The 17,752-nt window shown below is 40.7% G+C and overlaps 2 protein-coding genes across 9 annotated transcripts in view; one reads left to right on the top strand and one right to left on the bottom strand.

Moving 5' to 3' along the window:
• The window catches only part of FAF1 (Fas associated factor 1), a 487,148-nt gene extending 482,779 nt beyond the window's left edge, over window positions 1-4,369 (bottom strand). For 4 of the 7 annotated variants that reach the window (XM_073896765.1, XM_073896767.1, XM_073896768.1 and 1 more), the window contains exon 1: window positions 2,182-2,250. In XM_073896765.1, coding sequence (XP_073752866.1) covers window positions 2,182-2,235 — 54 coding nt within the window. In that variant the 5' untranslated portion in view covers window positions 2,236-2,250. Of the gene's footprint in view, window positions 1-2,181; window positions 2,251-3,876 lie in introns of those variants that run through there. The other 3 variants (XM_073896766.1, XM_025871569.2, XM_025871572.2) reach the window with 3 other exon arrangements.
• A 6,371-nt stretch (window positions 4,370-10,740) lies between these two features.
• Window positions 10,741-16,748, top strand: CDKN2C (cyclin dependent kinase inhibitor 2C). Of its 2 annotated transcripts, XM_025871573.2 has the most exons (3): window positions 10,741-11,980; window positions 12,441-12,580; window positions 15,992-16,748. In XM_025871573.2, the coding sequence occupies exons 2-3, from the start codon at window positions 12,452-12,454 to the stop codon at window positions 16,367-16,369; spliced, it is 507 nt and encodes a 168-aa protein (XP_025727358.1). In that variant the 5' UTR covers window positions 10,741-11,980; window positions 12,441-12,451; the 3' UTR covers window positions 16,370-16,748. The 2 variants fall into 2 exon arrangements, with proteins under 2 accessions (XP_025727358.1, XP_025727359.1); XM_025871574.2 differs by lacking the exon at window positions 10,741-11,980 and having other exon boundaries at window positions 12,302-12,580.
• The last annotated feature ends 1,004 nt before the right edge of the window (window positions 16,749-17,752 follow it).

Here is a 17,752-nt window from a genome sequence, read left to right as displayed (position 1 = left end):
TGAACGTTGGAGACATCATATTAAGTAAAAAAGGCCAGTCGCAAAAGGATAAATACTGCATGATTACCCTTATATAAGGTACCTAGAATATTCACATTCATAGACAGAAAATAGAATGGTGGTTGCCAGGGACTGGAGAACAGGGAAAAATGGGAAGTTACTGTTTAATGGTTAAAGTTACAGTTTTGCAAGATAAAAAGAGTTCTGGAGATAGACGGTGGGTGGTGATGGTTTCACAACAATGTGAATGTACTTGATGCCACTGAACTGGACACTTAAAAATGGCAAATAAAGTTAAGACGGCAAATTTTATGTTATATGTATTTCACCACAATTTTTTAAAAATTTTAATTGAGGGATGCGTGGGTGGCTCAGTCAGTTTAACCGTCTGCCTTCGGCTCAGGTCATGGTCCTGGGATCCAGCCCCACCTCAGACTCTGCTCAGGAGGGGAGTCTGCTTCTCCCTGTCCCTCTGCCCCTACCCCCCCCCCCGGTCATGCGTGCTCACTCTCTCTCTCACTCACTCTCAAATAAAATCTTTAAAAAAATTTTTTTTAATTCAAAGCTGTTCTTATTTCGGGGGGAGGAAGCTTTTAGAGGACAATTTGTAATACACTTCCTTTGTAATGAGTTCACTGATCTACAAAATTCCAAACCTGTCTCATTAAGTCTGAGGTGCAATCTTCCATCCACTACTTATCCAGTTATAAGAAACCAGGTAATTTATTTTTAAAATTACGATTGTTAACCACTCCTTCACTGATCAGTTTCAACAGAAGTCCTTTCTCCAATGAGTTGAAATAGTTAATATACAAAAATCTTTCCCAAAAGTTTTTCCAGGGCTCCTGGGTGGCTCAGTGAGTTGAGCATGGAACTGTATTTCAGCTCAGGTCATGATATCAAGGTGGCCAGATTAAGCCCCAGCTCCAGTCCACTCGGTGCTCAGCAGGGAGTCGGCTTCTCTCCCTCAGCCCCTCCCCCGCCACCTGAGCACACAAGAGCACTCCCCCAGGCTCTCTATCAAATAAATAAATAAATCTTAAAAAAAAAAGTTTTTCCATATTTAGGCACTGTATTTATAAGAACCTATTACCTAACAATAATCAAAATCTGAAACTTATTTTTTAAAATCTGATATTTAAAAATCATGTCCCTTTCTCAAAAAAGGAGCGAGAGGGGGGCAAACCATGAAGTGGACACTGAACTATAGAGAACCAGACTGATGACTGCCGGGAGGAGGTAGATGGGGGGGATGGGTTAAATGGGTAATGGGGATTAAGGAGTGCACTTGTGATGAGTACTGAGCACTGCACGGAAGTGCTGAATCACTATATTGTACACCTGAAACTAATATGACACTGTATGTTAAGTAATTAGAATTTTTTATAAAAACTTTAAAAAAAATCATGTGCCCTTCTACAAAGGCAGCACTGAACTCTCAAAATTATTAATTTCACAGTCATGTGTTCACTTTTGGGGAGAAACTGATTTACACAGTCACAGGCGAAACCAGCATCATCCTAGTATCTACATTACAAGACTTGAACTTCAATGTTTAAAATTACCTAGTTTCTGATAAGGGATAAATGCTAATTTTTAAAAGTTAATCCTATAAAAAGTTTACATAATATTAAAAAATAGGAAGAATAACTGACTTTAAAAAGTAAATCCACAAGAGCAAACTGATCTGGAATCATTTGTGAGAGGAATACAAGGTTCCTAAAAACACAAAAGCTAATGTACTTAGTATGTGTATACTTTCTATTCTGTATGTGTATTATTCTGTATGTATATTCTTTTTATTCATAAATATTTTATTTATGTGTACTTTTTATTCTACCAATAACGTTCTTACCTACTTGACAATATGAAATAAACTTTCACCATCTGGCAAACACTGAGAATGCCATAGCTTTTTCCCATTCTGTAAAGAACTGTTCACATCAGTGCCACTGGTTCGAAGAGAAAAACAGAATGTATTAATGTGATCAAAATAAAATCCCAAATGCTTGTCAGAAAATCTTACTTTGTCTCTGAGTACAAGAATCCTAAATTTCCTGTCCTTGGCCAACATAAAGTTCACAGTAAACATAATAACTGTCACAAATAAGAAAACAAGCAGCTACAAGTTGTTAGAGTAAGTAAAAAAAATTGGTGAAATCAAAACAAAGTTATAATTACCTTAAAGCTTTTAGTGAGGTAAACTATGACATTGTTGTCTAAAGACACTTCCATAAAGCAGTTTTATAACAGGATAAAATACTCCTGGAAATAGAGTCCGTTTTCATATGACCATATTTCACATTAGATAAAAGACTGGAGAATGAAAAAAAGAAAGAGTAAGAGACAGGCAAAAAAAAAAAAAATCTCAGGCCAGTCCTAATCCTACAAAACACCAAAATCTTGCAGTCAGCTTTTATTTTCACAACACTTCTTTCTGAGTTTGGAAGTTATAGTATAATCAAATGCAGATATATCCACATTCCCAATAAATCAGATACCCTTACTGGGTAAGATAAAGAGCAAACACTGGAAATGACCATCACAATATTAAGTTATGAAATAAGGATAATCAGAGAAGAGAAGCCAAACAAAATCTCAGTAAGAAAAACTAACACCTCTATGCTAGTGTTAGACCATGTGCAATGATGACTCTGTTACAGAGAGAAAAGTCTGCCTATACGTATGTAACAGTATCTTCTAAGTTAATGCCAAAATGAATGGTTAAAAATATCTCACTACAGGGCGCCTAGGTGGCTCAGTCGTTAAGCGTCTGCCTTCGGCTCAGGTCAGAATCCCAGGGTCCTGGGATCGAGCCCTGTATTGGGCTCTCTGCTCAGTGGGAAGCCTGCTTCTCCCTCTCCACTCCCCCTGCTTGTGTTCCCTCTCTGTGTCTCTCTCTGTCAAACAAATAAATAAAATCTTAAAAAAAAAAATCTCACTACAATATCTTCTTCAAACATCAAAAGGCAAAGATGGTGTGCACAGGGTATTTAGTTCTAACTCCAAGTTTTTCATGAATGGTGTGCAACTCTACTTTCAAAGGGCCTCCTTAAGATACTCATATATTAGTGTGACTACAGTTGGGCTAAGTAAAGGAATAACCTTTGCTTATCCTTTAAATTATTGCTGGAGTTAGGACACACACCACGCAATTCAAATCTGTAGGGGAAGGGAATTCGCAAATAGTAATTTATTAAGCTTATGAATTCACCGAGGATACTTTGATATATACAGTCTATTTGCCTCCTCCTTACCTTCACACACTCCAAAGATTCCAATAAGGCAAAGTCTCGAATGTTTATTTCTTCTTGAAAAAGACCATACCCTCACCACTACCTTCACCACCGCCTCCTCCTCCTCATTCTTTTTTACTCACTCCTTAATACACCACACCCACAACACCACACTCTCCATACCCACACTCCATACAGCACTCTCCCAAGTAACAACCCAAAACTCCCAAAAAGCCCAAACTTAAAAGCCCCGCTTAATATCCCCAAATTCTACCCATTCTCCACATAATACAGGAAACACTACCCAGTCCACACACATAACAGTAAACCAAGTATCATAACACCACCTCACCCTGCAAATCCGTACATAACAAATTCTACACACACCCAACCCAGCATATGAATTGCACGTTCCCGGATGGCTCAACACACACACATACACGCACGCCACGTACCGTATAAAAGCCCAAACAGACACACGCGCGCGCGCGCGCGCGCGTACCCGCGCTCCACGTACCGTATAAAAGCCCAAACCACACACCACCGCAATGCTCTAACAAACCCTGAGAAGAAGCAACCCTTCTGGCACCGGGAACCCACGAGGTTGGAGGTGGAAGAGGTACAAGGCCATATACTTCACCTGAAAATCCGCCAGGATCATCTCCCGGTCCATGTTGGACGCCATGGCGGCCGCCGAGTTCCGCGGCTCCGGGAGCGAAGCGCGCACCTGGGAGGGAAACCGCGCCTCCTGCGGCCGTCGCCGCCGCCGCCGCCGCCGCCGGGCGCCGAGGGGCTGGCGGGCGAGCCGGCGGGCGGACCGGCGGGCCGGCGGGCGGGGCAGCGCGGGAGGCTAGGCGCTCATGCACTCGGTAACCTTCAGGCGCCCGGGCCGCCCGCCTGAGCCCCGCGGATCCCGCGCCGCAGCCGCCCTGACGGGGAGGTTGGTCTGGATGGGGGTCCGGTCTTGCTGTTGCTGGCCAGGATGAGGGCAGGTTACGACAGCGCGCAACCGGCTCCCTTCAGCAGCGGCGAGACCGGCGGGGGCGGGGAAACCAGGCGAACGAGCAGGCGGGCGAACCCCACGGCCGCCTCCGCCTCCTCCGCTTCCTCCCTGGCCGCCGCCTCCGCCCCTGGTTGGCCGGCGCCAAAGCTGTCGCACATTTTGCCTGTCATCGAGGTCGCAAAGCGCTGCTTTGCGGCTGCCACGTGACTGCCTTCCTGTCAAGCGCTGGGCGCGCGACTACCGGGCGGGGATCCGCGCGCCGCCGGCAGGGACCCCCCCCCCCCCCACAACTAGCAACTGCGGGAGCTAGTAGTCCCGCAACAGGTTATTCCGGTTTGGAATTAAGCAAAGGCCTCAGGGTACAGCCTCCTTCTGGCTGGGGCGGGGATCAGCTTCTAAACCTTACGAAGTTACATAGTCACATAAGTACGCCTCAAGCCCCACAAACCAATTCAACACTCACAACCCGTTTTACAAACAGCATTTCATAAATGTACATTTCCTCTAACAAAGTTTCACCAAAATACAACTTCATATACAGTCTTTTAGGCTTAACCTCACTACCAAAACCTGCTTGCACACTGTCACCCTCAATCCCAAGTCCCCTGTCTCATGCATCCTTAAACTCTCGATAACACAGAGATAACCAGGCTCCCAAGATCGACGTGGGGGAACACGGAAGCTGAGAAAAGTGAGACTATCGATCCCAAGAAAAAGATGAGCATTTTTTGTTATGACAAAAATTTTCTATTCCTGCAGCATAGCATTTATTTTTTAGACCTAAGGCAACATCTTACAAATGGGGAAAACTTGAGTCCAGCTTTGAATATAGTCAATTTAAAATACTTCCATAAATGAAGAAATAATATTAAAATACCAATTACTAAAAGTTTCAATTTATGGTCAGAAATTGAACGGCTTTGAGACAAGAATAGTCAAAGACTATGTAATGAAGTGTGGCAATTTATAACTGTCATCCTCACTGGAGGAAAAGTGACGGTGGGATATATTTAACTTTGACTTGGGAAAATATCATTGTCTGGACTGTAATAGAGCATTTACTTGCCTTGGAAAGTACATTAAGCCCTGAAAGTGTGAAGTAAGATTGCTGATTTTGTGCTGTAAAGTAGGTGCTAGGGAAATCACCATATAAACCAAGGCCTAGATCTGTGTATTCCCTGAAGAAGAGCACTCTGGTGTTGTAAAGATCTAGGTTCATCCTGTGTTTTCTTAAATGAAAATAGTCTGACCTACAACTCTCATGCAATAATCTGTATTTAGACCAGAATTAGCTAGATAAGGAATAGAACTCTCCATAGTCACATGAATTGAATGTCTTTTTTAATTGCCATCCCATAGGAATTCCAAAATATAGCACAAATGTGAATCATGAGGTGAAACACAGTACCAGCAATTTAAGTGTGGTAATTCAGTTGCCCCATTCGTATATGTCATTCTCAGAACAAGGTGGGTGAATAATTGTCTCTAGTTACATGGCCAGGATTAATGCAGCCCTGAAAAGTTGAGGGTTTTCTCTGTGATGACATGTGTATACTGCAGAACCCATTCAAATCTAGTGCTGGTCCCTTTCCCCCTTCCTTCTCTCCATCTGGAAATTAAAATAATGTGGTAATGTGCAAAGATGGGAAGCATACCCTACACATTCAGGTATATAGGTTCCAGTACTGCTTTTCCAACTAATTAGCTAGGGGAACTTGGATGGGTCACTTGGTATCTCTGACTTCATCTTCTGATATGACTGTTTCAGGTGTTAAAAAAACAAATATGAAAATGCGTGGAAAATAAAATATTTTTACAAAACAAGCATAGAAATTTCATGGTCAGCATTACTAGGTTTCAGTTCTAATTCTGCCCCTTGACAAAAAAAATTCTGAGTCTCAATTTCTTTATCTCTAAAATAGGGCTTATAAAACTTATCTCAGAGTAATTGTGAACATTGAGTGATATAATGCTTGTGAAAACTCTTCAGAAACCTTAAAGCTCTCCAAACATATTAGTTACTACTACTCTGTATACCAACTCCTAAATGCTTTTCTCAAGGCTACTGCTTTCATAAAACAAGCAAACAAGGATTCTTCTCCTTTCTAATCACTGCTTTTACTGTCTTTACAACGCAATTTAATGCTGTGGGGAATTCTGTAATTTTTTTCTCTCTAACAGTTTCATCTATTCATGTTTTAATCTCTCCCCAAAGGTTGAAAGTTCCTTGAGATTATAAGCCATTTCATTCAGTATGTTTTTATATTCACCATAGTTCATATATAGCACAGTATTGGGTATATAATAACAACCAATATTTTTGAGTTTATTAACTTTTATTGGATGTCTAGTATGTACAGGTATTTTACATACCTTATCTCATTCTTACAGTGATTTTACAGAATAAAAAACTGCTCTGAGAGGTTAAGGATTTGTCCAAAGTCATGCTACAAAGCGACAGACCTAGTATTCAAGGCTAGGTCAAAACCAGTGCTCTTTCCACTTAACCTGTTGCATCCCTGCAATTCACCCTCCATGTTGCAAAGTTTGTACATTTCCTGAAGAGACTGATTCTTCCCTATGACCTAGCTATTCATGGTTGGGTACCCAGCATCCAAAGTGATTGTCCACTGCAGAGAATGAAATGAAAGAAAAATAAATATTGAATTAAAAAATAGTTGACTTTTCATTTCCCCAGAATTTTCTTAGAAACAATTTCATTTCACTGTCACAAACTGAGAATAAAAATGTATAGAGTTTCTCTGTACATGAGCATGAGCAAAGGAAAATAATTTTAATTCATTCTCGTAGTTAATTTACTATATTATGGAGCAGCCTAATTCAAAAATAGATCTTTCTCTAGAATCTTCATGTTCTTTGATCGTACCATTACTGTTTGAAAAAGAACTTTTATTTCATCTTTCTTTCAAATATATGTGATAAAGTTATTTTGCTGAATTTTCATTTGACATGATTTTAGATTTATATTTGTTTTTTATCTAGCTTCTTCTAATGTTACCATCTTACATAACCATGGTACAGCTATCAAAACTAAGACATTAACATTGGCATAATACTATTAATCAAATTCTAGAGACTCTATTTGCATTTTTAAAATTTATTTTAGAGAGACAGGGTGGGGGGTGGCAGAGGGAGAAGAGAATCTCAAGCAGACTCCATGCTAAGCATGGAGTCTGATGCAGGGCACGATTCCAGGACCCTGAGATCATGACCTGAGCCAAAACCAAGAGCTGGATGCTTAATGGACTACACCACCCAGGTGCCCTGACTCTATTTGCATTTTTACATCAATGTCTTTTTTCTGTTTCAGGGTCCAATCCAGAATACCACAGTATATATAGTTGTCATGTTTCCTTAGCCTCTTCCAATCTGTGACAGTTTTTTTATCTTGACTTTTGAAGCGTAGTGGTCAGGAACTTTATAGACCATCCCTCAATTTGGGTTTGTTTAAGTTTTGTCAGAATTATACTGTTTATGGATTTGGGAGGAAGAATACCACAGAAGTGATGAGCCGTCATCACATATTACCAGGGCACATGATATCAACATAACTTATGGTGGTGTTAACCTTAATCCTTTGGTTAAGTTAATTAAGCTTTTTAACACTACTCACTTCTAATATAATTCATGAGAAGATTAATGCTACTACAGAATTAGATCCACACTTGAGTAATCAAAAATATATTTCATCTAATGATTTAATTTCTTTAGGAGTCTAGTGTCTGATCCTGGACTCTTAACTAATGGGAAAGGCATAAGATTTGGGGTCCCAAGATCTGAGTCCAAATCCTATATCCACTACTTACTGGCTTTAAGTCATAATCTCTGCAAGCCTTAATTCCTTCAGCTAAAAAATAGAGATAATTACCATATTTAACTTGGAGTTGTGAACATTAAATAATGTGTGCATCATATCATCAGATGTTATAATTATGAAACAATATACAAATGTTAGTTGTTGCTATTATATTTAAGCTTTTGAGTTGCTTACTGAGCATTTATTTACTTACTTTACAAAATGACTTTCATAAGTGGTGGGACTACCCATATAAAAAAACCTGAAATTCAGAAATAAAATGTCTAAGTCACAATTATGAAATGGTAAAAAGGTCCCTGAGGTCTGTTTTCCACCTCTGTTGGATCTATAAGTACAACAAGAAGGAAGACTTTGATACTAGGTAAAGAAATTATAGATACCACATACACATTTCCATAAGTTAATCACTGAGGAACTGCATAATTGAGTCAATGAGGAAAAGCACAAAATAATCTGATAAATTATATTTCTATAAGCACTTAAAAATGACTATGAACTGCTGGGGGAAAAAGATTTCTATAACTGTTAGTATTTAATATAAAGCCTCTTTTTTGGTGTTTGAAAGACATGTCATTATTATGCTAAAAGAGAAACCACTACTTTCAATATAATAGATGCCTAACTGTGGATCTTTCTCATATATCATATTAGAATGTAAACTTATTAAAGGCAGAGATACTCACCTTTGAATATACTTCAGTGAACTAATAATAAATATTAGATTTTCATTGGAGGTACTTTATAGTGGTTACTTATGCTCTCTGAACTAAGACTGGAATCTCTGTGCTGCCAGTTGTGGTTTATACAGTAAGCAGACTAAGCACATGCTTTAGAGCACCAGCAAAGCCAGAATAAAAAACCAAAAAGCCTTCCTTAAAGAATTTAAATTTAATATTTCAGCAAAAGCACTGAAGTAGTCATCATGGGGAAAATCACAATTTTTTTGGACTTCTTTACTCTTATTTTTTGGCTTTGTTTTTCTTTACATATGAGGTGGGGTGATGGGCCATCAAAATCTTTTCAGTTAGTTTAGGACCTCCAAAAATCTTAATCTAGCTCTGTATGCATCTTAAATTACCCTAATTTTATTTACTCAGTTATTCAGCCAAAATATTTCACGAAAATTTTAACACATATGTATTTATACATAATGAGCATAATTTAAGATTCTTCCCAATTACAGTATCTTCTCTTAGCAAGAAACCATAATAAATGCCAGAAAGCAACTCTTCATAAATTTGAAATCTCTAAATACGTGTAAGAAATGAGAGGAGTTAATCTCTGGTGTTGTAGTTCATACTTGATGCACAATTCAAGTTTAGTTACCTAAGACAAGAACACTAGTTATTTTTTTCCTCAGCGCTCTGTTAAAGAAAACACTTTCAGATTCTTCTCAGTTTCAACTCTCCCTCTACCTACTAGCCAATCTGTTCCTAGATGATTATCCAGATGTTTCTGGTGTGTTTTGTTGCTAATACTCCCATTATACTTCAAGGGGCTGGGTACAGATGTTGCTGAGGGAATATGCTTAGTAGAGGCCGGCTCTATAGACCACTTGTCATTTTTTGCTTGGTTTCATTTTGACCACTGGGTGCATCATGTAACCGTGCTGGGTATTTTTAAGAGCAAAAAATATAGAAACCAGTAGTTAATTGATCTTACATAGCTAAAAGAGGAGGTTAAAAGTACAGACAACTGGTGTCTCGGACGACTTAAATAAATGATTGGGAAACAGACTATTTGCTCATTTACAGTTGGACACCCTCCCCTCCCCCCCAAAAACAAGCCCCCATCTAAGTAGGAAAAGAGAGAACTTTGGCAATAAAGAAATGGCCTTGTTAGACAAGTTTCCCAAGACTTATTGTAAATTTAGCCTTAAAGTTGATTGCTTTTCTCCCTTTTCCCGAAGAAATGGAGTATTTCAGTTTCTCGTCCCTGAAACATTGAGTTCAGAGTTCGTCATTATTTCTTCCCTATACTGTCTTTAGTTTTCGTAAAAATCAGTCTATTAAAGACGTTTGCTTTTTCTAAGCACTGTTCTCGCTGTCAGTCCGGGTCTCTTCCTCCAGCCCCACGGCCACCTCTGCCCACCACGACCCCGGGCGTTGATCTGGCAGGTGCGAGGCCGAGGCCCGGGACTGAAAAAAGGCTGTGGAGTTTACACGGTGTGTGCCCCAGAAGAGGCGGCGGCAGCGGTAGGCCTGGCCGCCCGAACTTCGAGAGCCTAGGGGGGAGCACGGAGGCGAGCCGGCCTGCCCCGCCAGGGCCGGGGAAAACTTGGTTCGCGCCAGCTCGCTCTCCGCCTTCCAGCAGCCACCGCCGCCGAGCCTCTAAGGCCCTGCGGCTTTCCGCAGCCGTCTTAATTAACAAGCCTCTTCCCCCTCACCCGCCCCCGCCGGGCTCCAGGAGTCCGAGGTTTCGTGTCGCAGACTCCATCCCGCCAGCCAGCCTGCCTGAGGAGGCCAAAACCGGCTTCGCGGGGCAGAACGCCGATTCAGCTGGGGACTGGCCGCGGGGCGGGAGGGTGGGAACCAGCGCCTGAGACTCAGGGAGGGCTGTGGGGAGTGAGGAGGCGGGAGAAAGGGCGCGGGCGGGGGGCGGAGCGAGCGAGTTTGCGAGCGCGAGCGCCTCCTGGGCAGTGGGCGGGGCGTGGGCGGTGCCCGGCCTTCCCGCTCCCGCGGCTCTGCAACTCAGCCGAGCCTCCTTAAAACTCTGCCGTTAAAATGGGGGCGGGTTTTTCAACTCAAAAAGCGCTCAATTTTTTTCTTTTCAAAAAAAGCTGATGAGGTCGGAAAAAAGAGAGAAGAAACCGGCACCGTCTCTGCAGCGGCAACAGAAGCAGCAATTGTTTGAGCGAAAAAAGAAGCCAGGGAGGGAGGGAAGGAAAAGAGCTCAAAGGAGGACAACGCGCAAGTGTCTGTAGGGGTGAAGAGAGCAGGGACCGGCGATTTGGGGGGACCAGCTACAAAAGAAACTGTCACTGGGAGCGCTGCGGCTCTGGAGGAAGAAGTGCTGCCCGGCTCGGCTCCGGGGCACAGTTAGCTGGCGGCCGCTGCCCTGTCGGCGGCACAGGCTGGGGGCACAGGCCCGGGGACGGCGAGAGGTTGGCGAAGTGGCACCGGGTGTCGGAGTCGCTGGGCTCTCGCCGAGAGGGCGGTGGGACTGGCTGCGCTCTGGCATTGTGGCGACTCCCCATACTCAGACCTTGGCCTGCGCTTCTCTGGTCGCTCTCGATCTCCGGAGGCCCCCAGAAAACTGGGAAAGGAAGGAAAAGACGGCGGCTGCTGCTCCATGAGCGTCTACAGTGGGAAGGCTGAACTGGCTCGGTCGTAGGCGGGAAGTTACCGGTGGGCTGCCCTGTGCAGCCGCGATGCTGCCGCGCGCTGCCCCAGCAGCCCGGGCCCCATAGACGCTTCCCGCATCACTCGCTCCCTTCCTCACGCTGCTGGGAGTCCCGGGACCTGGTGGGGCCGGCATGACCGACTTGCCCGGAGCCTGCCGCGCGCCCGGCAGTCTCCGGAGACGCGCTCCGAGCCTGGCTCCCACGGCCTCTGAGACTCCGCAGGGCTGCGGCAGCCCAGCGGGCGGGCTACGCAGTCTTCCCATGCGGCGTTAGCCAGCAGTTCGGCCCGGACGCGAAAAAAGGCTCCTCCTGAGAAGCGGAGGCAACTGAAGAGTCGTGAAGACCTGTAACTTGAGGGCCACGGAACTGCTACTCCCGTTTGCCTTTGGCGATCATCTTTAACCCTCCCGAGCACGTCAGCATCCAGCCACCGCGGCGCTCTCCCTGCAGCGGAGGACTCAGCACTACCCCTTCGGCGAGACGGATGGAGACCGAGCCCCTCCGAGGACCTGCCCCAGCGGTTCTGGCTCGCGCGGCTCAAGTCACCACCGTGAACAAGGGTGGGTTAATGCCTTTTCTTCCCCCCCCCCGAAATGTCTTTTCTTCCGCGGTATTTTGTGCCCTGATCTAGTCCCTTAAGTCTCCGCACACATTCCTCACAGAGATCTGTAGTGTAGATACGTGACATCTCTGCCTACATTTTACGTCCAGAGTAATTTGCCAGGAATATATATATGTCTGTGTGTCTTTCTGTTGAGTCACCAGAATTCTTCACAGGGGTTAAGCTAAAAAGCGAGGAGCGGAGCCCCTCTCCAATGGCTCAGTTTTGCTGAATAATCACGTGTGAATCGAGGGGCGGGCTTTTGGCAGGCTGATCTTACTAGTATTTACTACCAAGCTCTACTCCAGATTAACCATCCCAGTCCTTCTGTCAGTCTCCGATGCCATCATGCAGCCTGGTTAGGAGCAAAGGAAAGGGGAAAAAGAAAAACAACTAATTCATCTTTTCCCGATCGTCAGGACCCTAAAGAATGGCCGAGCCTTGGGGGAACGAGTTGGCGTCTGCAGCTGCCAGGGGGGACCTAGAGCAACTTACTAGTTTGTTGCAAAATAATGTAAACGTCAATGCACAAAATGGATTTGGAAGGACTGCGCTGCAGGTTGGTATCCAGAGAGGTGGGGAAAACAGGTCAACAATGTTGCCTACGTGACCCGGGTTTCTGGAATAACGGCTTTTAAGCTTTCAGGGGTACAAAATTTCACTTTTTAAAGCCTAGTTGGTTGCCATATTTTATATCTTTAAGTGGATCCAACTCCCCAAAATGACGTACTTTGAACAAACTCGTCAAATTCAATAACCTCCTCGATATCAAATGGGTTCCAGGTTTGGTCTTAATTTTTGGAATGTTTTTGTGACGGTTCGGATTTAAAAGTAGTCGTAGCAGCGCCGAGGTGTGTGTGTTTTTTTTAAGACAGCTCTGTAAACACATTATTATGATTATTATTTGAAGTAAATACACTGCTATTAGTGGTTTCCGTGCTTTGCTCCAATAATTGACTTTAACGTTAATTTTCCTGACTACTGGCGAGGGTGTTTTTCCTTCAAATGCTTCAAGTTTTGACAAACGACCTTTCCTCATTTGGAATGGGTGGCCTGGGCACGGGGACAGGATGTACATTTCACAGTTAATGTAATACCATCCACCCATTCAGGATTGAGGAGGAATAAAAAGTTGAATTTTCTAATCAGAGCTCAGTTTGTAGTATTTTTATCTCTGCGGTCATGTGGTGGTATGTTCTAATTTTCAGTAATTAGATTTACAAGCAAGAAATGAAACATGTTCAGCTGCCAAGTATTGTACCTGATATTTTTTTTCCTCCTCTGAATGTTAGTTATCAAGTAACTTAGTTGAAAGGCTTAGAAACAGAAAAATGGCAAAGTAGTCTCAAATAGTTGCTTTATCACAGTTCTGATGGTATTCTTATGAACTATTCTTATTCGGAAATGCAACACTTGAAGCTGTTTTTGGAAAATCCATTGGGGAGAAGGTTTTAGAATGCTTTGTTTTACAAGAATTAGAAATTTAAGTGGCAGGAGATACACTATTAACAGACGAAGTTCAGTCTGTGCATTTTAAAACAATATACTGACCTTGCAAAAATTTCAGTATTAAGGAAGCTTATGCATAGATACCAAATTATTTAATCTTGTTATTTCGGGTAGGTTCTGTGGAATAAGGAATTTTTTTCTTTGTCCAGCTAGTAGTTTTTAATAGGTTTGATGGCGATAACAGTGCTACAGATTTAACACATTGAAAAGTTTCCTATTGAAAACCCAAAAGATTATATAAATCTCACAAAGAATGAGCAACTTAACCCATGTTCAGAATAAGATCTTACAGGACTTTTGACGAACAGGAAGACTGGGAGATTAATACTGACAAAAAAAGTTTTGGCATTTTTAATACAACTTTGCAATCTTGTTTATATTAACCACACTTATCAATATACTAACACCCACTTATTGTGGCTTAACCCTAGCACATATAATGAAACATAGACAAACAGGAGTCTCAAGGCTTATATTCAGTATGTATAATCCTGACTCTGAAGTTGTGTCATAATTCAAGAAAGAACTTTCTTCAAAACAATTTCCAATATTACCATTATTTCTGTGGAAGATGACAAATTTTCTTCTATAATTATGTTCATTTAACTCCGTTGCAAAAGCTTTTCTCCCCTTCCTAGTATAAGCTTTTCAATCAGGATAATATCAAAGGCCTTAATCGCACATTTGCTTTACAAAGATCCAAGGTGTCTGTCCCTTATTTTTCCCAGTCCAGGTCCTTAAATGTGACTAAATCTCTAGAGGTAGATGTGGCAAAAATTAGAATGTGTTCATTTTTAACCAAAAAGTATATTTTATTGAAATTCTCAAAAAATAAATTATGTATCATTTTTACCACTGCCCCAAAGGAAGGGCTAAGTCAGCAGGGTTTTATCAACCGAGAAGCGTAATATCTTGGCCATCTATATAGTTTGCATTTATAAAATATTATTTATTCTAAATATATTTTATTACTTAATTTGTGATTATTTTATAAATAAACAGTTTAAGTGATAGATCAACTTTGTATGGATTTTTCAATGGATATTTAATTTCACAAACATTTGAGTATCTAGTATGTAATCTATTTATTATAAATTTAGGTTGTTATGAATATACCTAAATATAAATGAAACCAGTTAAAATGCTGAACTATTTTCTGGCATGTTAATGAGACTACATTTTTTTCACAACTAAATTATATGTATTATATAATTGCATGCTGCTCTACAAGACATTTTATAATTAGGAGAGCCTAACAGAGGCCCCTATTAAAGTGAAATGTATTCAAACAACAGTAGGTTAAGTCTTTGTCATGTGAATTATTTGTATGTTGATAGCAAATTTTAATACCACATTCTGACTTTTAAAATGGTGGCAGTTTACAAATAGCTATTCCTAAATGCCCGATAATAACTGCAAAAGGAAATAAGATGGCATCACCAGTTGATTATTAAATGCGCTCAAACCAGAAGACAAAGTTGTCTGTCTCAAAATACACATTAAATATCTTATTTTCTCTTCGTTTGCTCACTTAAAAATCAGTAAGCTAGTTAGAACTTTAAGAAACAGTAAGTGATATAGTAGGATCACTGTTTCATGCTTTTCAAGAACGGTTGCTATGCAATCATCTCCTGTCTAATACATAGCATATCATGAACTCAGCTTTAGACAAATCAGTATCATAAGCAATGTAGAATACCATTGACTATTTAACACTTGAACAATCAGTAACATTTTAAAATTTCAGGTGAAGGATTCTAAGCACCAAACACACCCGGTAGCCAACATGAAGTAACTTGCAAAGAAAAAATATTTTTAAAAAACACTTGGAAATTTGAGCTATATCTTTTTGGAGAGAACTTGTGAAAATTAATAATTTAAGAAAATATCAGGTCCGGTGTTTTAATAGATCATTTTTATACTAGGTGATGGCGTCTGAGGTGTGGAAACACTTCTTGGGGTGTTTAACAGAACTCACTCTCCTTATTTCTTTTCAGTAGCTATTTAGAAAATAAATTTTATCTACATTTGATATTTCAGAATTAATAACCCAGGTTTTATGATTTATGAGCATAAGCAAGCAAACAAGAGATTCTCAAACTCCATTTCTTTTATTTTCATAAATTCATGAAATTACACAACTCTTCATGGAAGATGGGAAACTGAGTTGTGGGGTGAATTTTCTACAAGTTTTACTGGTTATATTTTATTGATCAATTTATCCTACTTTTGGGCCCGTTTAAGATATTCCATCATAGAAGCTCAATTTTTAGAGGTCTTCTTCTACTTTTACCTACTAGGACTTTCTTTCCTGCAATTGAGCCCTTCAGACCCCACCAGGTGGGTCTTCCCCAAGCACTCTTTCACCAAAAATAAAGTTATATAAAGAGGAGACATGGATATTTTAAAATATTCTTGTAAGAGCACTTGAAGGATTCTCCCGTTTTCTCTTCTTTCCTAGGTTATGAAACTTGGAAATCCCGAGATTGCCAGGAGACTACTACTTAGAGGTGCTAATCCCGATTTGAAAGACCGAACTGGTTTCGCTGTCATTCACGATGCAGCCAGAGCAGGTTTCCTGGACACTTTACAGACTTTACTGGAGTTCCAAGCTGATGTTAACATCGAGGATAATGAAGGGAACCTGCCCTTGCACTTGGCTGCCAAAGAAGGCCACCTCCCTGTGGTGGAGTTCCTCATGAAGCACACGGCCAGCAAAGTGGGGCATCGGAACCATAAGGGGGACACCGCCTGCGACTTGGCCAGGCTCTACCGGAGGAACGAGGTCGTTAGCCTGATGGAGGGAAACCAGGCGGAGGGAGCTTCAAATTTGCAATGAATGTGGGGAGGGCTCTCCCACACCGCCTTCTGTTTTGTCAGTTAATTGGTTGGCTGTCCTATTTTACTATCACTTGTTAAAATTCAGTTTTGTCATATTTTAAGCAGTTAGTTAAATCTTCTCAGACTGCGAAGTGGAAATCTTATTACAGGTTTATGAATATATTTAAGCAACATCCTTTTCATCTGCAAAATCCTGAGTTCTAACATGTAATTGCAAATAGCTTTGGCTTTCTCCTGAATATGTTATCTTGCCTTGACTTTTTCCTTGCTTCTCCCTTTGCCAGTCTCAAAACCCAGCTTAAGAGATTTTTGTTTTAAAAATGGTTTGTCCTGATGCTTCTTTTGCCTAATTAAAATACTTTTTCAAAACAGGACAATGTTTTTCTGTGATTTCCACTCTATTACCCCCACATAGTTTGCCACTTGCTAAGAAGTGTACCTAAAAGATCACAATGTTGTAAATCTCAACATTAGAAAAGTAGACCAAGTAAAAAACTACTGATGATTCATTTATTCTTTCTTTCCTCATGCCTCCCTCCAAAGATTTTACTTGGCGCCTCATATTTCTCTTTACAACAAAATAAGGACAACATTTTTTGAAGAGCTGAAATTATTGCAATGTGAATTTTTCCTAATGTTCAATCTTCCCCTTTTCTCAAAGTTAAGTTAAATAGTTGAAAAACGGGTTTCAGAAGTAGCGATCTGAAAACAAATATATATTAGCTCTAAAAGTCACTTTTAAAATACCACCTTAAAAGTGCTTCCCACTAGTTGTTTTTTTTAGATCACAAAGTGAAACAATTGGTTAAATAATACATTTCCCAAAATTATACCATAAGTATACTATCACATTTTTTCTCCCTGCATGTCAGAAATGTAACATCACAAAATGTTAAGTCTTAAAACATAATGCAAATACAAATTTTTAGGAGATAAAAAGTGCAGCAAGAAAAAAATATATAAATTACATGTAAGGGTTTTAATTAATTAATTATATATACATGTAAGTGTCTTAACTGCAGTATAATAAATATAGAAACTTTTACAATAAGTAAATAAGCCACTCTTATATATGGTACTTGATTTCCACAAAACTTTTTTAGTAGAGGCTTATAAAATCTTGTTAAGAATACATTTAGCTAAAAATAAAAAAAATTGAAATAGAAATATCAAATTTCCAAGAGAATTGTCCAGCATCTACTACTTACTTTAATTTTAATCAAAGATTTTCACCAAAGGATTTCAATGCAGTTACCATTTATAAATTTATAAATACTTTATTCATCATCTCCGACATGAACAAAGATGTTTTATGTGAAAGCTCCCTCCTTCTGCTGTATAAGCTCCCTGCCCTGGCTCCAAAAAGAACAAAATACTTTAA

This window comes from Callorhinus ursinus, unplaced genomic scaffold, assembly GCF_003265705.2.
Source record: "Callorhinus ursinus isolate GAN/ISIS: 27379988/994484 unplaced genomic scaffold, GSC_fseal_2.0 scaffold9, whole genome shotgun sequence".
Classification (NCBI taxonomy): Eukaryota; Metazoa; Chordata; class Mammalia; order Carnivora; family Otariidae; genus Callorhinus; species Callorhinus ursinus.
The sequence above is the reverse complement of the archived record's forward strand: the minus strand, read 5'-3'. Positions and strand labels throughout refer to the sequence as shown.

Coding starts and splice junctions, on each gene's coding strand:
- CDKN2C (XM_025871573.2), top strand. CDS start 12,452: ATGGCCGAGCCTTGGGGGAACGAGTTGGCGTCTGCAGCTGCCAGGGGG. Junction 12,581..15,991: donor TTGGAAGGACTGCGCTGCAG/GTTGGTATCCAG, acceptor CTTCTTTCCTAG/GTTATGAAACTTGGAAATCC.